The sequence below is a fragment of the Hemiscyllium ocellatum genome (genome assembly GCF_020745735.1).
Source record: "Hemiscyllium ocellatum isolate sHemOce1 chromosome 40 unlocalized genomic scaffold, sHemOce1.pat.X.cur. SUPER_40_unloc_8, whole genome shotgun sequence".
NCBI lineage: Eukaryota > Metazoa > Chordata > Chondrichthyes > Orectolobiformes > Hemiscylliidae > Hemiscyllium > Hemiscyllium ocellatum.
Window position 1 is genome coordinate 48,143 of NW_026867536.1, and position 24,454 is coordinate 72,596.

At 48.3% G+C, this 24,454-nt stretch overlaps 1 protein-coding gene across 1 annotated transcript in view; it reads left to right on the forward strand.

Moving 5' to 3' along the window:
- Nucleotides 1–13,812, forward strand: part of LOC132808851 (rho GTPase-activating protein 30-like) — a gene marked incomplete at its 5' end in the record, with an annotated part of 61,905 nt that extends 48,093 nt beyond the window's left edge. The window contains 4 exons of the mRNA XM_060822287.1: nt 3,078–3,155; nt 6,423–6,899; nt 9,779–10,056; nt 12,046–13,812. Coding sequence (XP_060678270.1) covers nt 3,078–3,155; nt 6,423–6,899; nt 9,779–10,056; nt 12,046–13,812 — 2,600 coding nt within the window. The remainder of the gene's footprint in view (nt 1–3,077; nt 3,156–6,422; nt 6,900–9,778; nt 10,057–12,045) is intronic.
- Between the last annotated feature and the right edge of the window lie 10,642 nt (nt 13,813–24,454).

Consider the following 24,454-nt stretch of genomic DNA (forward strand, 5'->3'; position numbering starts at 1 on the left):
TTTGGGTCCATTGGGATTGTGTGCAGTCGGAGTTAATTGGGAAGGGGTTTGGGACCATTGCGATTGTGTGCAGTGGGTGTTAATGGGAAGGGGGTTGTGTCCATTGGGATTGTGTGCAGTGGGAGTGAATGGAAAGGGGTTTGGATCCATTAGGATTGTGTGCAGTGGGAGAGAATGGGAAACAGTTTGGGTCCATTGGGAGTGCGTGCAGTGGGAGTGAATGGGAAGGCGCTTGGGTCCATTGGGATTGTGTGCAGAGGGAATTAATGGGAAACAGTTTGGGTCCACTGGGATTGTGTGCAGTGGGGATGAATGGGAAAGGGTTTGGGTCCATTGGGAGTGTGTGCAGTGGGTGTGAATGGGAAGGGGTTTGGGTCCATTGGGATTGTGTGTAGTGGGAGTTAATTGGGAAGGGGTTTGTGTCCATTGGGATTGTGTAGATTGGGATTGAATGGAAAGGTGTGTGGGTCCATTGGGATTGTATTCAGTGGGAGTGAATGGGCAGGGGTTTGGGTCCATTGGGACTGTGTGCAGTGGGAGTGAATGGGAATGGGTTTGGATCCATTGGGATTGTGCGCAGTTGGAGTGAATGGGAAGGGGTTTGGATCCATTGGGATTGTGTGCGTTGGGAGTGATTGGGAAGGGGTTTGGATCCATTGGGATTGTGTGCGGTGGGAGTGAATGGGAAGGGGTTTGGTTCTATTGGGACTGTGTGCAGTGGGAGTGAATGGGAAGGGTTTTGGGCCCATTGGGAGTGTGTGCAGTGGGAGTAAATGGGAAGGAGTTTGGATCCATTGGGAATGTGTGCAGTGGGAGTGAATCGGAAGGCGTTTGGGTCAATTGGGATTGTGTGCAGTGGGAGTGAATGGGAAGGGGTGTGTGTCCATTGCGATTGTGTAGATTGGGAGTGAATGGAAAGGTGTGTGGATCCATTGGGATTGTATGCAGTGGGAGTGAATGGGAAGGGGTTTGGGTCCATTGGGATTGTGTGCAGTGGGAGTCAATGGGAAAGGGATTGGTTCCATTGGGATTTCGTGTAGTGTGACTGAATGGGAAGGGGTTTGGTTCCATTGGGATTGTGTGCAGTGGGAGTAAATGGGAAGGGGTTTGGATCCATTGGGAATGTGTGCAGTGGGAGTGAATGGGAAGGGGTTTGGGTCTATTGGGATTGTGTGCAGAGGGAGTGAATGGGAAGGTGTTTGGGTCCATTGGGATTGTGTGCAGTGGGAGTCAATTGGAAGGGGATTGGGTCCATTGGGAGTGTGTGCGGTGGGAGTGAATGGGAAGTGGTTTGGGTCCATTGGGATTGTGTGCAGTGGGAGTGAATGGGAAGGGGTTGGGGTCCATTGGGATTGTGTGCAGAGGGAATTAATAGGAAACAGTTTGGCTCCATTGTGGGTGTGTGCAGTGGGAGTGAATGGGAAGGGGTTTGGGTCCATTGGGATTGTGTGCAGTGGGAGTGAATGGGAAGGAGTTTGGGTCCATTGGGATTGTGTGCAGTGGGAGTGAATGGGAAGGGGTTGGGGTCCATTGGGATTGTGTGCAGAGGGAATTAATAGGAAACAGTTTGGCTCCATTGTGGGTGTGTGCAGTGGGAGTGAATGGGAAGGGGTTTGGGTCCATTGGGATTGTGTGCAGTGGGAGTGAATGGGAAAGGGTTTGTGTCCATTGGGATTGTGAATGGGAAGTCGGTTTGGGTCCATCGGATTGTGTGCATTGGAGGGTGAATGGGAAGGGGGTTGGGTCCATTGGGATTGTGTGCACTGGGAGTTAATGGGTAGAATTTTGGGCCCATTGGGATTGTGTGCAGTGGGAGTTAATTGGGAAAGGTTTTGGGACATTTGGGATCGTGTGGAGTAGGAGTGAATGGGAAGGGGTTTGGGTCCATTGGGATTGTGTGCAGTGGGGGTGAATGGGAAGGGGCTTGGGTCCATTGGGATTGTGTGCAGTGGGAGTGAATGGGAAAAGAATTGGGACCATTGGGATTGTGTGCAGTGGGAATCAATGGGAAGGGGTTTGTGTCCATTGGGATTGTGTGCAGTGGGAGTGAATGGGAAGGGGCTTGGGTCCATTGGGATTGTGTGCAGTGGGAGTGAATGGGAAGGGGTTTGGGTCTGTTGGGACTGTATGCGGTGGGATTGAATGGGAAAGGGTTTGGGTCCATTTGGATTGTGTGCAGTGGGAGTGAATGGGAAGGGGTTTGGGTCCATTGGGATTGTGTGCAGTGGGATTGAATGGGAAAGGGTTTGGGTCCATTTGGATTGTGTGCAGTGGGAGTGAATGGGAAAGGGTTTGGGTCCGTTGGGATTGTGTGCAGTGGGAGAGAATGGGAAGGGGTTTGGGTTCATTGGGACTGAGTGCAGTGGGAGTCAATTGGAAGGAGATTGGGTCCATTGGGATTGTGTGCAGTGGGAGTGAATGAGAAGGGCTTTGGATCTATTGGGATTGTGTGCAGTGGGAGTGAATGGGAAGGGGTTTGTGTCCATTGGGATTCTGTAGATTGGGAGTGAATGGAAAGGTGTGTGGGTGCATTGGGATTGTATGCAGTGGGAGTGAATTGGCAGGGGTTTGGATCCATTGGGATTGTGTGCAGTGGGAATGAATGGGAATGGGCGAGGGTCCGTTGGGATTGTGTGCGTTGGGAGTGAATGGGAAGTAGTTTGGGTCCATTGGGATTGTGTGCAGTGGGAATGAATGGGAAGGGGTTTGGGTCCATTGGGATTGTGTGCAGTGGGAGTGAATGGGAAGGGGTTGGGGTCCATTGGGATTGTGTGCAGTGGGAGTGAATGGGAAGGTGTTGGGGTCCATTGGGATTGTGTGCAGTGGGAGTGAATGGGCAGGGGTTTGGGTCAGTTGGGATTGTGTGCAGTGGGAGTGAATGGGCAGGGGTTTGGCTCCATTGGGATTGTGTGCAGTGGGAGTGAATGGGCTGGGGTTTGGGTCAGTTGGGATTGTGTGCGGTGGGAGTGAATGGAAAGTGTTGTGTCCTGGGGAGCTTTATGGGTTTAGTTTTGGTAGCTGTGTCTGTATTCCCCTCACCCAGTAACACGCTCTTGCTCCAACTGCTCCCTGTTCAGATATCAAGTGCGATACAAGGAACCTGCGGCCAGCAAAGAGTATGGATTCCCTCAGCTCGGTGCCTTTCACTGATGATGGTGAGTCCGTTTGTCCCAGGGTGCGGGGCACATTTCCTGAAGTAGCCAAGTCACCCACCTCTCTTTGAGTGCTGTATCCTCACTCTCCTTTCTTTTTCCGTGGTTTCAATCCTTCCCCCTGGATCTTTTAGATTAGATTAGATTCCCCGCAGAGTGGAAACTGGCCCTTCAGCCCAACCAGTCCCCACCGACCCTCCGAAGAGTAACCCACTCAGACCCATTTCCCTCTGACTAATACACCTAACACTATGGGGTAATTTAGCATGGCCAATCCACCCTAACCTGCACATCCCTGAGCACTATGGGTAATTTAGCATGGCCAATCCACCCTAACCTACACATCCCTGAGCACTATGGGTAATTTAGCATGGCCAATCCACCCTAACCTACACATCCCTGAACACTATGGGTAATTTAGCATGGCCGATCCACCCTAACCTACACATCCCTGAACACTATGGGTAATTTAGCATGGCCAATCCACCCTAACCTACACATCCCTGAACACTATGGGTAATTTAGCATGGCCAATCCACCCTAACCTACACATCCCTGAGCACTATGGGGTAATTTAGCATGGCCAATCCACCCTAACCTACACATCCCTGAACACTATGGGTAATTTAGCATGGCCGATCCACCCTAACCTACACATCCCTGAACACTATGGGGTAATTTAGCATGGCCAATCCATCCTAACCTACACATCCCTGAGCAGTATGGGGTAATTTAGCATGGCCAATCCACCCTAACCTGCACATCCCTGAGCACTATGGGGTAATTTAGCATGGCCAATCCACCCTAACCTACACATCCCTGAGCAGTATGGGGTAATTTAGCATGGCCAATCCACCCTAACCTACACATCCCTGAGCACTATGGGTAATTTAGCATGGCCAATCCAACCTAACCTACACATCCCTGAACACTATGGGGTAATTTAGCATGGCCAATCCACCCTAACCTACACATCCCTGAACACTATGGGTAATTTAGCATGGCCGATCCACCCTAACCTACACATCCCTGAACACTATGGGGTAATTTAGCATGGCCAATCCACCCTAACCTACACATCCCTGAGCACTATGGGGTAATTTAGCATGGCCAATCCACCCTAACCTACACATCCCTGAGCACTATGGGGTAATTTAGCATGGCCAATCCAACCTAACCTGCACATTTTTGGACTGTGGGAGGAAACTGGAGCACCCGGAGGAAACCCACACAGACACGGGGAGAATGTTCCAACTCCACACAGACAGTTGGCCTGAGGCTGAAATCGAACCCGGGTCCTTGGTGCTAACCACTGAGCCGCCGTGTCACCTCGTGTCCTCTCTGCCTTGCACTCTCCCCCAATCCCTGCCTTTAGCGCACTCTCCTCAATTTCCTTGACATGTCACCTCTGCCCCTCCAACTATCACTGCCACTCTCACCACTGTCTCCCCTGCATTTCCTTCCAAGACTCTCATGCACTGTTGCTCCTCTCTCAGCTTACCTCTCCTTCTCACTCACTGACTTCCTGCCCCTTCACTTTCGCCTGCCCCTGGCTTCCCTCCTCACCATCTTTCCCTCTGGAAGATCCGAAGGAATAGGATGAGGAGGTCATTTAGCCCCCTCCGACTTTGCTGTGCTGTTTGATCAACTCCTGACCGCTCGGCCTATCCAGTCTGCCCACAACCCCAGTTACGTGGGGCTGCTCTGTTGATTGAATGTCCAAGTCAGGCTTGAATATCTTCAATGTCTCAGCTTGCAGAGCTCTGAGGGATGCAGCACTCCCAACTCTCTGAGGCGCAACTCCTCCTCATCTCCACCTTCAATGGGACACCCCTTAGTTTAATCTGTGAGCCTTGTTCTTGACTCCACGTATGGAGATAACATCTGACCGGTCGTGACCCCTGTTCAACAAGGTCTTGGCATCTTCTTCCAAATTCCAATGCGTTCCAGCCCGACCTTAACAGACTATCCAACGGAGCCCAAACCCCAGCCTGGTGACCCTGTGCTAACTGCTGCCAATTTAAACACAGCCTTCCTTAATTAATGGGACCAAAACTGGACAGACTTATCTGTGTGCATTCTCAAACAACACATACAGCTGTAGCCAGGCTTTGCAAATTTTGTTCTCCAACCTTTACCTTTCAAGGTTTCCCTCTCACACTCTCTATCCTTCCCTGTCGTCAATGCACCTCTCCATCATCCACTCCCTCCCAGTGTATTCTCTTCCTTCTAATCCATCCCCTCTTTTCTACTCTCCGTCAGTAACCATTACCTTCCCTCTCTCCGTCAGTAACCGTTACCTTCCCCCTCTCTCCATCTCTCCATCAGTCTCTTTCCTTCCCCAATTTCTTCATCTCTCCAACAATTGCTTCATCTCTCCATCAGTAACCGTTACCTTCCCCCTCTCTCCTCCCTTGCTCCATCTCCGTCAGTAACCATTACCTTCCCTCTCTCTCCTCCCTTGCTCCATCTCCGTCAGTAACCGTTACCTTCCCTCTCTCTCCACACTTGCTCCATCTCTCCGTCAGTAACCGTTACCTTCCCTCTCTCTCTCCTCCCTTGCTCCATCTCTCCGTCAGTAACCGTTACCTTCCCTCTCTTGCCTGCAGACAGCTCTCCCTCAGTAACCGTTACCTTCCCTCTCTCTCTCTCTCCATCTCTTTGTCAGTAATTGTTACCTTCCCTCTCTCTCGCATGCAGGCAGCTCTCCCTCAGTAACCATTACCTTCCCTCTCTCTCCATCAATAACCATTACCTTCCCTCTCTCTCCATCTCTCCATCAGTCTCTTTCCTTCCCCAATTTCTTCATCTCTCCAACAATTGCTTCATCTCTCCGTCAGTAACCGTTACCTTCCCTCTCTCTCCATCTCTCTATCAGTAACCATTACCTTCCCTCTCTCTGTCAGTAACCGTTACCTTCTCTCTCTCGCTTGCAGGTAGCTCTCCCTCAGTAACCATTGCCTTCCCTCTCTCCATCAGTAACTATTACCTTCTCTCTCTCTCTCTCTCTCTCGAGAGAGAGAGAGAGAGAGAGAGAGAGAGAGAGAGCCTGCAGGCAGCTCTCTGTCAGTAACCATTACCTTCCCTCTCTCTCCCTCTCTCCGTCAGTAACCGTTACCTTCCCTCTCTCTCCCTCTCTCCGTCAGTAACCGTTACCTTCCCTCTCTCTCCCTCTCTCCGTCAGTAACCGTTACCTTCCCTCTCTCTGTCAGTAACCGTTACCTTCCCTCTCTCCGTCAGTAACCGTTACCTTCCCTCTCTCGCCTGCAGGCAGCTCTCCTGGCCTGGACGACCGCCAGCCCCACGGTAACCCCAGCGCCCGTCGTGACAGCTTTGGGTCAGTCCGCCTGTCCTCCCCGGACCACCGCGCCCCAGCGTTTTCCTCCCTGGACGCAGAGCTGCTGCTTGACCGCGGCGTGGCGGAGGCACCGGTTCTGCGCGTGGGCGCGGACTCTCCCCGCTCGGCCAAGGCGGCCAGGCAGAGGGCCGAAAAGCGGGTGGCGATGCACATCTCGGGCCCATTCTCCGTCAGCCTCCCGGAACACGTGACCTCGCTGCTCAAAGCCACGGAGCACGGAGCCGTGGGCATCAGGGGACCCGAGGAGCCACAGGATCGGAGCAGCTCCGAGGAACAGGACAATGACGATGAGGAAGAGGTGGAGGAGGAGGAGGAGGAGGAGAATGACGCTCCCCGTGAACTGGTTGCTGAGGAGACGCAAGTCGAACAGGAGGCAATGGATGGGCACGGTGAGATGCAGAGAGAGACGAGTGAAAGTGAGCTGAGAGGGAGGGATAGAGAAAGAGAGAAAAACAGAGAGAAAAACAGAACAAAGAAGGCGATGCAGAGAGACCGAAAGAGCTCATGAGAGCAGGAGAGAGGGGCAGCGAGAAAGAGAGACAGTGGACAAGAATGGACAATGACAGACAGAGGGAGATGGATTGAGAGAGACACAAGTGAAGAGAGGATGGACAAAAAGAGGAAGGGAAAAGATGGATATAGAATTAGATAGGGACATAAAGAGACATCAAACAAAACAGACACAAATTGACAGACAGATGGAAAGAGAGCTGGAGAGACAGATTGAGAAACAGAGATGGATGGAGAGAGGGAGGGGAGGGGGGAGGGAGATAAAAGATGGATAGAGATAGAGAACCCAGACGTTCACGGGGGAGAGAAAGAGAAATGGATGGAGCGACGGATGGATGGAGGGAGGAATGGATAGAGATAGATGGAATAAGGGAAAGATGTTGAGAAATCTGTCTCTTGACTAATTGTTTTCCAATATAAAGCATGGGTATCAAATTATCCTCGAGCAGTAAGGCTGTGCTATGTTTGAGTCTGGAGTTAAGGTGCAGAAATGGCCTTGAGTAGAGTGATGTGTTCTTTGTGTTGGATGCGGGAGATTGGGGAGAATTTCAGTTTTCCTGATGATTATGTCTGCCGGAAGTGTACTTGGTTGCGAATCCTATCAGATCGCATGGATTGGTTGGAGTGGCAATGAGGAATTTACAGGAAGTGGGGGTGTAATGGATGGCAGTTTCAGCATAGTAAAAACAAATGCAGGTACAGTCAGGGAGATGCGTTAGCTCTAGGAAAGGTAGGAGAGAAAGAAAGGAGTCTCCTGTGGCTATCCCCATCTCAAACCAGTATGTTGTTTTGGAAAATGTAGGAGGTGGTGGATTCTCAGAAATGTAGCACTGACAGCAAGGTTTCTGGTACCTAGTATTCTCCAAGGATGCTGCTTGACCCGCTGTGATTCCTAGCAGTTTTGGTTTTTCTGGTACTAAGACTGGCTCAACTTTAATGAGGGATAAATAGGCAGCTCTCTTGTCAAAGGTACAGGCAGACATGTCTACGGCCAACAATGAGATATCAGAGTGGTGTGTTACTTCCCTGGTATCAGGGTCAAGGATGTCTCGGAGAGGGTGCAGAATATTCTCAAAGAGGGGGGGAAGTGACCAGCAGGAGGTCGTTGTAGACATTGGTACCGATATAGGAAGAGAAATTGATGAGGATCTCAAGAGAGAATATTGGACATTCAGTAAGAGGTTAAAAAAAAGGTTCTCAAGGTACCAATATCTGGATTACTCCTGATGCCATGTGCTAGTGAGAGCAGGAATAGGAGGATAGATCGGATTAACTGGACCATTGGAATCTCCTCTGGGGTAGAAATAAGGAGGACAGGTTGCATCTGAATCGGAAAGGGCCCAATAACCTGGCAGGGAAAATTGCTCGTGCTGCTCAGGAGATTTTAACCTAGTAAGAGAGTACAGGAGCTTGACCAGATGGGCTGAGGAGTGGCAGATGAAGTTTAATTTAGGTAAATGTGAGGTCTTGCATGTTGGAAAGGCAAATCAGGGCAGGATTATACATCTAATAGAAGGGCCCTGGGGAGTGTTGCTGAACAAAGTGACCTCGGGGGTAAAGTTCATAGGTCCTTGAAGGTGGAGTTGCAAGTGGACAGGATAGTGAAGACGACATTTGATCCCGTTGCCTTTATAGGTCAGTGCATTGAGTACAGGAGTTGGGTTGTCATGCTGTGGCTGTACATGATGTTGGTGAGGCCACTGTTGGAATACTGCGTTTAACTTTGGTCTCCCTGCTATTGGAAAGATGCCGTTAAACTTGACAGAGCTCAGAAACGATTTACAAGGAGGTTGCAGGGGGTTGGTGGATTTGAGTTATAGTAACAGGCTGAACATGCTGGGGCTATTTTACCTGGAGCGGAGGCTGAGGGGTGATCTTGTCGAGGTCTATAAAATCTTGAGGGGTATGGATAGAGTGAGTAATTTTGGTCTTTTCCCCAGATTATGGGTATCCAAGATTTAGAGGGTATGTGTTTCTTCGATTTGATTTATTGTCACATGTAGCGAGATAGAGTGAAAAGTTTTGTTTTGTGCACAGTAAAATAAGAGGGGAAAGATTAAAAGGCAACTTTTTCACAGAGGGTGGTACGTGTATGGAATGAGCTGCCAAAGGATGTGATGCAGTTACAGCATTGAAAAGGCATCTGGATGGGTATATGAATAGGAAGGGTTTGGGGGGATATGGGCCGGGTGCTGGCAGGTGGGACTAGATTAACATTGGATATCTGGTGTCACAGATGAGAAGGGTCTGTTTCCATGCTGTACATCTCTATGGGGAAAGTTATGGGTGGCACGGTGGTTAGCACCGCTGCCTCACAGCACTAGGGTCCCAGGTTCGAGTGACTGCCTGTGTGGAGTTTGCACATTCTCCCCGTGTCTGCGTGGGTGTGCTCCGGTTTCCTCCCACAGTCCAAAGATGTGCAGGTTAGAGTGGATTGGGCATGCTAAATTACCCCATAGTCAGGGGTGAATATGGGGAATGGGTCTGGGTGGGCTACTCTTCGGAGGGTTGGTGTGGACTTATTGGGCTGAAGGGCCTGCTCCCATACTGTAGGGAATGTAATCTTAGACATGGAGAGAGAAGATTCCGAGGGAAGGAGACAGGGTAAGTAACTGAGATGGAGAGAGGGAGACAACAGCGACAGAGGGAAATCCTGAGTAGACTCAGACAGCATGAAGGAGCAAGTGAGCAGAGAGATTGAGACACAGGGTGAAAGAGGGACTGATTCTCTCACTCTGTTTGCCTCCCCCACCCCCAGACCCTTTGCAGGGCCTGCCGATCGGTTCCGAGATCACCTTGGAGCTCCAGGACACGTTCTCATTTCTTGATACGCAGGACACCTTGGAGATAGGGGACACTGAGACCGATTACCCGGGGGAGCTGGGAATGCCACTCAGGACACCTGAAGAAATGGAGCCCTACGACTACTACGCCCAGAGCTACCACGAGAGGAGGGGGACGCTAGACATGAGCATCGAGTCAGAGCTGATGGACCTGGACCTGGACCTGAGAGAGCTCAGGGCTTACGATGCTCAGGTAAGGGAAGGTGGCAGCCATGCTCTGTCCGCTACGGGTAATCACCGGTACCATTGTGTTTCCCTCCTCCACACAACCTCCCATTTCTAACAACTACATAAGACCTAGAACAGGAGGGCCACTCAGCCCATTGAGTCTCCCCCACTGTTGGATGAGATCATGGCTGACCCGAAACTCCTCAACCCAACTTTCCTGCCTTTTCCCCATAACCCTCGATTCCCTTCCTTGTATCTATTCCAGCCTTGAATATACCAGGCCTCAATAGCCCTCTGTGGGAAAGAATTCCTCAGGTTCACTCCCCTCAGAGAAGAAATCCCTCCTCCCCTCTGTCTCCAATGGGCGACCCCTTACTCAGAGATTCTGTTCACCTTGTCACGGACTCCCCCACAAGGGGGAACGACCTCTCCACATCTCCCCCTGTCAAGTTCCCCTCGGAACCTTGTATATCTCAATGAGGGGTTATGGACAATCCAAAGAGATTCTTTCTCCACGAATCTCTGAAGGGACAGTGTAGGGTCAACAAGACTGCCCCTGTGTGGAGCTGCAGCAGATGGGGCAGGGGAAGTATTAACTGTTGTGAAGGGTACAGAAGCTGGAGATGTTGGAGAAATAAACAGTGGTATCTCAAAACGTCTCCATGTTCGAGAGCGGGAGTGCTGCACCATCAAGGTGGATAAATCCCCCCCAGACCTGTATCAGAGGCCAACCAGGATTGTTCAGGGAAATCTTCATATGCAACCTTATCTTGTACTTATCTTTGTAAAATTATCAAGCAGAGGCAACATCCCTCCGTGAATGAGGAAGTTATATCAAACAAATTTATTAGAATTCTTTCAGAAGGTGACAGTCAGAATAGATAAAGAAGAACTAATAGATGTAATGTATTTGGATTCCCAAAACATGTTTGAAAAGGTGCCACGTATTAGGTTACTAAATGTGTTGGAGCTGGTACATTCACATAGTTAGAGAATTGGCTAAATATTAGACATTTGATATGAAGGGGGAGCATTTTCATGGTTGCAAAGAGGTTACAGAGATAGGGAGGGGGTGTAGGGGCTGGAGGGGGTTACAGAGATAGGGAGGAGGTGTAGGGGGCTGGAGGGGGTTACAGAGATAGAGAGGGGGTGTAGGGGCTGGAGGGGGTTACAGAGATAGGGAGGGGGTGTAGGGGGTTACAGAGATAGGGAGGGGGTGTAGGGGGCTGGAGGTGGTTACAGAGATAGGGAGGGGGTATAGAGGCTGGAAGGGGTTACAGAGATAGGGAGGGGGTGTAGGGGCTGGAAGGGGTTACAGAGATAGAGAGGGGGTGTAGGGGCTGGAGGGGGTTACAGAGATAGGGAGGGGGTGTAGGGGGTTACAGAGATAGGGAGGAGGTGTAGGGGGCTGGAGGTGGTTACAGAGATAGGGAGGGGGTGTAGAGGCTGGAAGGGGTTACAGAGATAGGGAGGGGGTGTAGGGGCTGGAAGGGGTTACAGAGATAGGGAGGGGGTGTAGGGGCTGGAGGGTGTAACAGAGATAGGGAGGGGGTGTAGGGGCTGGAGGTGGTTACAGAGATAGGGAGGGGGTGTAGGGGCTGGAGGAGGTTACAGAGATAGGGAGGGGGTGTAGGGGCTGGAAGACCGTACAGAGATAGTGTGACAAGGAAGAAGATTAGTGAGCGACCGTGGAGAAAGCAAGTCGGTGTACCAGAAATTGGCGTCAAGGACGTGGGTACGTTCGCTGTGCTGGGAAGTGGATTTGCAGACGGTTTAGGTGACATCTCCAGTGCCTTGGAGGTTCCTGTAAGGCACTGCTGTACTGTGTTTTCTACAATTTAATTTGGTTTGGTTTCTGCTGCTGCTTGTTGTCACTGGAGGTGGTGCAGTTCAGGGGTCAGGGAGACGGCTCGATTTGAGGAATCGTGGTTGTCCAAGTCTGAGAGAATGGTTTGAGTCGTGCGTGCATGCGCAGCGGTGGTGTTAACACCCTCCCACCTGCCTCTCTCCCCAGGTTCACTGTCAGGAGTTCTCTGTTGAGCCTCCTGTCGAGGAGGAGTGGAGCCTCAACGACAGCTATGAACATGCCTCAGCGGACAGTGGGACCCCTCACCACTGCCCCGCGGAGACGGCACGCTCAGGAAAGCAGTGTCAAGGGCCTGAGCTTTGTGCCACGGATCTCAGAACTCCGAGCCCCCCCTCAGAGGCGGAGAAGGAGGCCAGGAACGTTGACTGTTCGACCGCGGCGCTCGCCGGCGGAGGGGAGCATCCCGGCGAGAGCAGCTCCGGCTCGGGGAAGGCCGGCTGCTCGACTGTAACATGCTGCGCCGAGCAGCTCGATCCCGCTGCGGGGAGCGCAGAGTCCGGGAATACCGGCTGCTCAGCGGTAGCGTGCCGTAACGAGCAGCTCGATCCCGCTGCGGGGAGCGCAGAGTCCGGGAATACCGGCTGCTCAGCGGTAGCGTGCAGTAACGAGCAGCCCGATCCCGCTGCGGGGAGCACAGAGTCCGGGAATACCGGCTGCTCAGCGGTAGCGTGCCGTAACGAGCAGCCCGATCCCGCTGCGGGGAGCCCAGAGTCCGGGAATACCGGCTGCTCGGCCGTAGCGTGCCGTAACGAGCAGCCCAATCCTGGCACGGGGAGCAGAGAGTCCGGGAATACCGGCAGCTCGGCCGTAGCGTGCCGTAACGAGCAGCCCGTTCCCGGCGCGGGGAGCCCAGAGTCCGGGAATGCCGGCAGCTCGACCATAGCGTGCCGTAACGAGCAGCCTGATCCTGGCACGGGGAGCCCAGAGTCCGGGAATACCGGCGGCTCAGCGGTAGCGTGCCGTAACGAGCAGCCCGATCCCGGCGCGGGGAGTGCCGGCTGCTCGACTGAGGGAACCTTCACCGTACAGGATGAAACGGACGGGGAGGTTGGCCGGCCAGCGTTGACCCCCAGCCCCGTCAGCCTGGCACCGTCCCCGGGCAGGATATACCAAGCCCGCTCGCTGCCCGTGGTTCCCCCGAAGCCGCATTACGCCAAGCTGCCCCTGGCGCTGAAGGGTAAGAGGAGGACGGATAACCCCACCCACCCTGAGGTCAGACCCCGCCCACCAGCGACTGACCACGCCCACTCTGGACCCGAGACACGCCCTGCATTGACAGACCCCGCCCACCAAGAGATCAGGTCCCGCCCACCGTCGGCCGACCACGCCCACTGTGGTCCCGGGCCACGCCCCGCAATGACAGTGCCCGCCCACCCAGACTTCAGGCCCCGCCCACCAACGTACGACCACGCCCACCATTGTGCAGAGCCGCGCCCTCGGTCGACATTGCCCGACCACCCCGAGGATAGGCCACGCCCGCCGCGGACTGACCACGCCCACTGCGGTGCAGAACCACGCCCTCCGTCCGCAGACCCCGCCCCTTCCGATGACCAGCCCCGCCCACGGGACGCGGACTTTCCCGAGGACAGGCCACGCCCCTGCGCGCTAGGCCACGCCCCCGCCGGCGAGGGGCCACGCCCCCAGTGTCCAGAGGCCGCCCCCTCCGAGCCGCTGACCCGAGCCCGGGCCTCGGCCCACGCCTGGCGCACGGCCGCCAGCCTCTCCTTCGACGAGGCGGTGGCGCTGGCCAAGCGGCGGCGTGGGCGGCCGGGGGTGCTGCAGCGCGGCGACTCGGCGCCGGACGCGCCCCGGGGGGCCCGCGAGCGCCTCAGCGTGCCGCACCTGCCCAGCGAGAGGGCCGTCGGGGCGGCTCGCTGCCGCTCCCTGGTGCTGGAGGCCGAGGAGGCGCCGTGAGGCGGTAGGAGGGTGGGGTGGGGGGGGGAGGGGAGAGAGGGGCGGGGCTTAGACAAAGGGGTGGGGTTTAGGGAGGGAGGAGGAGGAGCTCCTTACCTCGGGACTGCAGGCGGGGCACGGCATCACGTGACGAGTGAGGGAACCGCCTCGACGCCCCGCGCGCGCGAGTGAGGGGGTCACGTGCAGCAACGGCCGCCCCCGCGCGAGAGGGAGGGGGTCACGTGCAGCAACGGCCGCCCCCGCGCGAGAGGGAGGGGGGTCACGTGCAGCAACGGCCGCCCCCGCGCGAGCCGCGTCGGTTGAGGACGACGCAGCTGCAAGGAGGGGGGTAGGGCACGTGACGGGCGTCAGGCGCAGCCGCAGTTGGTGGGTTGCCATGGTAACAGGGCCGTCCCACGCCACCGTGGCCCCAACCGCCATCTCGCATCGCCGCCGCGACGTGGGACTCCCCCCTGACAGAGGGACAGAGAGAGAGAGAGGTGGGACTTGTTGTTTCGATTCCTCCCCCTTTGTTTATTACAAACTCGTGTCGGTGCGATGTAACGCGTTCAAAATACACTCCGTGAAGCCTGTCAATAAAAGCTCAGCGGCCGAGACACACAGCCCTCCCTGATCAATGTCATATACACCACACTGTCAGATATACCACACTGTCACATACACCTCACTGTCACATACACCACACTGTCACATACACCACACTGTCACATACACCACACTGTCAGATATACCACACTGTCAGATATACCACACTGTCAGATATACCACACTGTCACATACACCACACTGTCACATACACCACACTGTCAGATACACCACACTGTCAGATACACCACACTGTCAGATATACCACACTGTCAGATACACCACACTGTCAGATATACCACACTGTCAGATATACCACACTGTCAGATATACCACACTGTCACATACACCACACTGTCAGATATACCACACTGTCACATACACCACACTGTCACGTATACCACACTGTCACGTATACCACACTGTCACATACACCACACTGTCACGTACACCACACTGTCACGTACACCACACTGTCACGTATACACCACTGTCACATATACCACACTGTCACGTACACCACACTGTCACGTACACCACACTGTCACGTACACCACACTGTCACGTATACACCACTGTCACATATACCACACTGTCACATATACCACACTGTCACATATACACCACTGTCACATACACCACACTGTCACATATACCACACTGTCACATATACACCACTGTCACATATACCACACTGTCACATATACACCACTGTCACATATACACCACTGTCACATATACCACACTGTCACATATACACCACTGTCACATATACCACACTGTCACATATACCACACTGTCACATATACACCACTGTCACATATACACCACTGTCACATATACCACACTGTCACATATACCACACTGTCACATATACCACACTGTCACATATACACCACACTGTCACATACACCACACTGTCACATACACCACACTGTCACATATACCACACTGTCACATATACACCACTGTCACATATACACCACTGTCACATATACCACACTGTCACATACACCACACTGTCACATACACCACACTGTCACGTATACCACACTGTCACGTATACCACACTGTCACGTATACCACACTGTCACATATACCACACTGTCACATACACCACACTGTCACATACACCACACTGTCACGTATACCACACTGTCACGTATACCACACTGTCACGTATACACCACTGTCACATATACCACACTGTCACATATACCACACTGTCACATATACACCACTGTCACATACACCACACTGTCACATATACCACACTGTCACATATACCACACTGTCACATATACACCACTGTCACATATACACCACTGTCACATATACCACACTGTCACATATACCACACTGTCATATATACACCACTGTCACATACACCACACTGTCACATATACCACACTGTCACATATACCACACTGTCACATATACACCACTGTCACATATACCACACTGTCACATATACCACACTGTCACATATACCACACTGTCACATATACACCACACTGTCACATATACCACACTGTCACATATACCACACTGTCACATATACACCACTGTCACATATACCACACTGTCACATATACCACACTGTCACATATACCACACTGTCACATATACACCACACTGTCACATACACCACACTGTCACATACACCACACTGTCACATATACACCACTGTCACATATACCACACTGTCACATATACCACACTGTCACATACACCACACTGTCACATATACACCACTGTCACATACACCACACTGTCACATATACCACACTGTCACATATACCACACTGTCATATATACACCACTGTCACATATACACCACTGTCACATATACCACACTGTCACATATACACCACTGTCACATATACACCACTGTCACATATACCACACTGTCACATATACACCACTGTCACATATACACCACTGTCACACATATACCACACTGTCACACATACACCACTGTCACACATACACCACTGTCACACATACACCACTGTCACGTATACCACACTGTCACGTATACCACACTGTCACATATACCACACTGTCACATACACCACACTGTCACATATACACCACTGTCACATACACCACACTGTCACATATACCACACTGTCACATATACCACACTGTCATATATACACCACTGTCACATACACCACACTGTCATATATACACCACTGTCACATACACCACACTGTCACATATACACCACTGTCACATATACACCACTGTCACATATACACCACTGTCACATATACACCACTGTCACACATATACCACACTGTCACACATACACCACTGTCACACATACACCACTGTCACACATACACCACTGTCACACATACACCACTGTCACGTATACCACACTGTCACATATACCACACTGTCACATATACCACACTGTCACATATACAACACTGTCACATATACACCACTGTCACGTATACACCACTGTCACGTATACACCACTGTCACGTATACACCACTGTCACGTATACACCACTGTCACGTATACCACACTGTCACGTATACCACACTGTCATATAATACAACACTGTCACATATACCACACTGTCACATATACCACACTGTCATATAATACAACACTGTCATATATGCCACACTGTCATATATGCCACACTGTCATATAATACCACACTGTCATATAATACCACACTGTCATATATACCACACTGTCATATAATACCACACTGTCATATAATACCACACTGTCATATAATACAACAATGTCATATAATACAACACTCATATATACAACACTGTCATATATACAACACTGTCATATAATACAACACTCATATATACAACACTCATATATACCACACTGTCATATATACCACACTGTCATATATACCACACTGTCATATATACCACACTGTCATATAATACCACACTGTCATATAATACAACACTGTCATATAATACAACACTGTCATATATACCACACTGTCATATAATACAACACTGTCATCTATTACAACACTGTCATATATACAACACTGTCATATAATACAACACTGTCATATATACAACACTGTCATATATACCACACTGTCATATATTACAACACTGTCATATAATACAACACTGTCATATAATACAACACTGTCATATAATACAACGCTGTCATATATACAACACTGTCATATAATACAACACTGTCATATATACAATACTGTCATATAATACCACACTGTCATATATACCACACTGTCATATAATACAACACTGTCATATAATACCACACTGTCATATATACAACACTGTCATATAATACAGCACTGTCATATATACCACACTGTCATATATACAACACTGTCATATAATACAGCACTGTCATATATACCACACTGTCATATATACCACACTGTCATATATACAACACTGTCATATAATACAACACTGTCATATATACAACACTGTCATATAATACCACACTGTCATATAATACAACACTGTCATATAATACAACACTGTCATATAATACAACACTGTCATATATACAACACTGTCATATAATACCACACTGTCATGTATACCACACTGTCATATAATACAACACTGTCATATATACTACACTGTCATATATACTACACTGTCATATATACTACACTGTCATATATACAACACTGTCATATAATACCACACTGTCATATACACAACACTGTCATATAATACCACACTGTCATATATACAACACTGTCTTATAATACAACACTGTCATATAATACAACACTGTCATATATACAACACTGTCATATAATACCACACTGTTATATATACAACACTGTCATATAATACAACACTGTCATATAATACCACACTGTCATATAATACCACACTGTCATATATACAACACTGTCATATAATACCACACTGTTATATATACAACACTGTCATATAATACAACACTGTCATATAATACCACACTGTCATATAATACCACACTGTCATATATACAACACTGTCATATAATACAACACTGTCATATATACAACACTGTCATATACCACACTGTCATATATACAACAGTGTCATATAATACAACACTGTCATATATACCACACTGTCATATATACCATACTGTCATATATACAACACTGTCATATAATACAACACTGTCATATATACAACAGTGTCATATAATACAACACTGTCATATAATACAACACTGTCATATATACCACACTGTCATATATACCATACTGTCATATATACCACACTGTCATATAATACAACACTGTCATATAATATAGCACTGTCATATAATACAACACTATCATATGTACAACAATGTCATATAATATAACACTGTCATATAATACAACACTGTCATATAATATAACACTGTCATATAATATAGCACTGTCATATAATACAATGCTGTCATATGTACAACAATGTCATATAATATAACACTGTCATATAATACAACACTGTCATATAATACAACACTGTCATGTATACAACACTGTCATATAATACAACACTGTCATATAATACAACATTGTCATATAGTACAACACTGTCTTATAATACAATACTGTCATATATACACCACTGTCATATAATACAACACTGTCATATAATACAACACTGTCATATAATACAACACTGTCATATAATACAACACTGTCATATAATACCACACCGTCATATAATGCCACACTGTCATATAATACAACAATGTCATATATACAACAATGTCATATATACAACACTGTCATATAATACAACACTTTCATATAATACAACACTGTCATACATACATCACTGTCATATAATACAATAATGTCATGTATTACAACACTGTCGTATATACAACACTGTCATATAATACAACACTGTCATGTATTCAACACTGTCATGTATTCAACACTGTCATGTATTACAACGCTGTCGTACAATACAACGCTGTCATACAATACAACGCTGTCATATAATACAACGCTGTCATATAATACAACACTGTCATATATACAACACTGTCATATATACCACACTGTCATATAATACAACACTGTCATATGTACAACACTGTCATATAATATAACACTGTCATATAATATAGCACTGTCATATAATACAATGCTGTCATATGTACAACAATGTCATATAATATAACACTGTCATATAATACAACACTGTCATATAATACAACACTGTCATGTATACAACACTGTCATATAATACAACACTGTCATATAATACAACATTGTCATATAGTACAACACTGTCTTATAATACAATACTGTCATATATACACCACTGTCATATAATACAACACTGTCATATAATACAACACTGTCATATAATACCACACTGTCATATAATACAACACTGTCATATAATACAACACTGTCATATAATACAACACTGTCATATATACAACAATGTCATATATACAACACTGTCATATAATACAACACTTTCATATAATACAACACTGTCATACATACATCACTGTCATATAATACAATAATGTCATGTATTACAACACTGTCGTATATACAACACTGTCATATAATACAACACTGTCATGTATTCAACACTGTCATGTATTCAACACTGTCATGTATTACAACACTGTCATGTATTACAACACTGTCGTATATACAACACTGTCGTATATACAACACTGTCATATAATACCACATTGTCATGTATTCAACACTGTCATGTATTCAACACTGTCATGTATTCAACACTGTCATGTATTCAACGCTGTCATCTAATACAACGCTGTCATACAATACAAAGCTGTCATACAATACAACGCTGTCATACAATACAACGCTGTCATACAATACAACGCTGTCATATAATACAACGCTGTCATATAATACAACGCTGTCATATAATACAACACTGTCATATATACAACACTGTCATATAATACAACAATGTCATATAATACAACAATATCGTTTTTATATATATATATATATATACACACACACACACAACAATACTATATATATAAACCTCTCCCCCCCCCCCACCCCCCCCCCACCCCCAGGAGGGTGGTACAGACTGGAACCTGATAGTGTTACATTGAGATGTTCAGGCTGCATTCAGTGTAGAATAACGAATTAGTGAGTTACCGCCTGATCAAGGGGTTCTGGAGTTTTATGTTTAAAAAAAACTGTGGTGTGGAGTCAAGACAAGAATCAAGGCTCTCAGAGTGATCTTTTTCTTCCTAAAGTGACAGATCCTGAGGAAGGGTGTCCAGACTGGAGTGAGGGATGTTTGGGAATGATGGGGTCCTTGGCCAAGAGATAGGAAGCACAGGGTCCGTACAGATGGGAATTTCTCAGGTTGGAGGTAAAATCAATGACCGCAGATGCTGGAAACCAGATTCTGGATCAGTGGTGCTGGAGGAGCACAGCAGTTCAGGCGGCATCCGAGGAGCAGCGAGATCGACATTTCGGGCAAAAGCCCTTCATCAGGAGTAAAGGCAGTGAGCCTGAAGCATGGAGAATAAGATTAGATTATATTCCCTGTAGTGTGGAAACAGGCCCTTTGGGCCAACCAGTCCACACCGACCCGCCAAAGTGTAACCCACCCAGACCCATTCCCCTTCACCTAACACTACGGGCATTTCAGCATGGCCAATTCACCCTAACCTGCACATCTTTGTGACTGTGGGAGGAAACCGGAGCACCCGGAGGAAACCCACGCAGACACGGGGAGAACATGCAAACTCCACACAGACAGACAGCCTGAGGTGGGAATTGAACCCGGGTCTCTGGCGCTGTGAGGCAGCAGTGCTAACCACTGTACCACAAAAGTGGTATTCTCCAGGGACTGGTGTTGGGGCCATTGCTTGTTAGGATTTATGCAAACGGTTTGGAGATTGGCATTGGTGGCAATGTCTCTAATTTTGCAGATGATATCTAAGCCAGAGAGGGTTAGTGGCTTGCACGGTTCGGTGGTTTGGCCATGCTAAATTTCCCCTTCGGGTCCAGCGATGTGCAGGCTAGATTGTTTAACCAATGTGGGATTACAGGGATGGGGCTCGGACGGATAGGACCGCTTTCATGCTGTAAGGTTTCTGTGGTTCTGTTCTGTCCACAAGAATTATGCTGAGTGACTTCAGGGGGACATTAACAAGTTGGCCAAACGGGCAGGCGCCTGGCAAATGAAATTCAATGCAGAGAAATGCGAGGTAACACTTTTGGTCGAAGAAACGTACGAAGGGAATGCGGACTTAATGGTACAACGTTGAGGGGAGGGGATGAACAGAGGGACCTCAGGATCCAAGTGCATACTTCTCCGAATATGGAACAGTACAGCACAGGAACAGCCAGTCAAGTAGAACCAGTTGTTAAGAAGGCTTCTACAATCCTTGGGTTTATAAATGGAGGTACAGAGTATACAAACAAGGAAGCGATGCCACACCTCGACAAATCATTGGTCAGACTGCATTGGAGTATTGTGTTCAGTTCTGGGCACCTTATTGAAGGAAAATGTTGAAGTCCTGGGCAGAGTGCGATGGAGATTTACTAGAATGATACCAGGAATGGAGGATTTAGATACAATAGAAGAGAATAGAAATTGGGCTTAATCTCCTTGGAGCAGAATAGATGGAGAGGTGACCTTATTGAGGTGTTCAAAATGATGAATAATTTTGGCAGGGTAAAGAAGGATCTTCAACTAGTGGGTATATCAGTAACCGGAGGATCTCAATTTCAAGGTTGCCAGCGAAGAGAGCTCGGAGTGAGATGAGGAGAAACCTCTTTGCTCGGAGAGTTGTTCGAATTTGGAGTGCGCTGCCTGGGAGAGTAGGGGAGGCAGATTCCAGAGGAGGTTTCAAAAGAGAGCTGGAGATATATTGTGAAAGGGATGGAGGAAGAGGCTGATGGAGATCGCGCTGGAGAGTGGGACCGGCTGGGTAGCTCTTTGAGGAACTGGTATGGACATGGTGGGTCAAATGGCCTCCTTCTGTAAAATTTGGTGATTCTGTGCAATCTAATCAAGATGATTGTGTGTTTTATAGATAACCAGGAGTGAGTTATATCAGGTACCATGAGATTGAAATGCCGAGTGTGATTGGGTTTGTATGATTTGTAGCTGCCCGAACAAATAAGAGAAAAATATTCTCTGTACTTTTGCTGCTGTTGTCCTTTTAGGTGGTAGAGATCATGGGTTTGGAAAATGCTGTCAACCTAGCATTAGTGAGTTGTTGTAGTGTATCTTGTGGATGGTATACACTGTTGCGATGGTGTTTTGGTTAATGAACAGTGATTGTAGCAAGGTCAGCCAGGTGAACCTCATAGAATATTGAGTTCCCTGGTTGGAGCTGTTAACCTGTTCGAACCAGGGAGCCCTGGCTGACAGATATAACCGGGAGTGTTAGATGTTCTGTTGACTCTGAGGATGCTGGGTCCGTGTCAGGGACTCTCCATGTGTAAATAAAGGGTGACTTGGTGACAGGATACCAGCTTCTGTGGAGTTATTTCAGTGGCGACTAGAGAAAAGCACGCTCCTAAAGAAATTTGCTCCCAACCTCAACCTGAGCTATAAATCTTCTCAAAACTCGCTAAGTCATCTTTGAGTTGGGGGTAAACATTTCTGGTATTGTATTGTTATTTGGGAAGCTTGTCTGACTTGATCCTGCTGTTGAAGACTGGGCCCAGTATGTGGAAAGAATGCGATTTTTTTTTTCTGAGCAAATAACAATGAGGTAGGTGGAAAACAACAAGTGATTTTCCTGAGAGGCTTGTGGATCCGCAGCTTTTTCAGTTATTAGAAGCCCTGAGGCAGATACTAAATCCTTTCCAGAGTTGACAGATTCAGTTAAGGAATCTTACGACCTCAAGCCTCCTCTAATTCTGAGACACTATCAGTTTTACTCGGCAATTCGAGAACCAGGGGAGTCCACAATCTGGACTTTTGACCAGGTTAAGATGCCTGGCAGAGGATTGTGACTTTGGTTTAACTGTTAAAGAGATGCTGAGAGATCATTAGTGATGTAACCATGCAAAAGCACCTAGCTGCAGCCCAACTGGACTTCAAGCAGACACTACAACTGGCTTTGTCATGGGAAAATGCAGCAAGTGGAGGAGATGATTGGCAGGGTATTCCAATGGAAGTGGACACCCTTGCCAGTCTGACTGAGCTCAGGGAACACCGCTTGAGTGAAGGTAATTGCAGAGTATCACTCATAACAGATCCTGCGCAAAGGAATTCCAGGTCAGCCCACACCAAAACCCCAAAACCAATCCAAGCATTGGCCAAATAATTAAAATTTTCGGCAGGATCCAGGCTGACAAGCCAATATAGTTGCTACTGGTATGTGGACACAAGACAGCAAAAGAGTCACACTGGACCGAAATTGAGTACAAGAACTCATAGGTCAATATCCAGGAAAGTGACAACTCGGAGAGTCCACTTGGATCGGGTTTGGGCCAATTGAATTGCTTAGCATTGTCCAAATCAGAGCCATTCAAAATAATCATCCAACAAAGTGGTTACCTGGTTCGAAAGGTGGGCAATACCGGCGCAGCTGTATCAGTGATCAGTGCCAAAATTCACTCTGGACTCCAACCCTTAGGTTATCGCAGGACCTCAGCTAGACTGAGAGCCTATACTGGTGAACCTTTACAGATTAAGGGTAGACTTTGGTCCTAGCCTGTTGTGAGAAGCAGTTGATTCAGTTACACTGATTGTAGGAAAAGGCTTGGGCCCAAGCTCCTTGGGGCGAAATTGGTTGAGAAATCTTCACCTAGTTTGGCTCAACATTGTTTTGATTAGAAAATGGCTGCCTGAGTAAAGTCCTAATCCAATACCTGGAAGATTTTCAGGAATGTCTTGGAACTATCAAAGGCATCAAGGCCACCTTACATGTTGCCCGGAAGCAAATTCCATGACACTGCAAGGCTTGCCCAATGCCAGTTGCTTTGTGGGCAGAAATAGAAGCAGAAATCAGAAGGCTTAAAAGCGAAGGAATCATCAAACCAGTCCAACTTGTGGAATTGGCAACACCCATTTGTACAGATTGTGAAGCCCAACG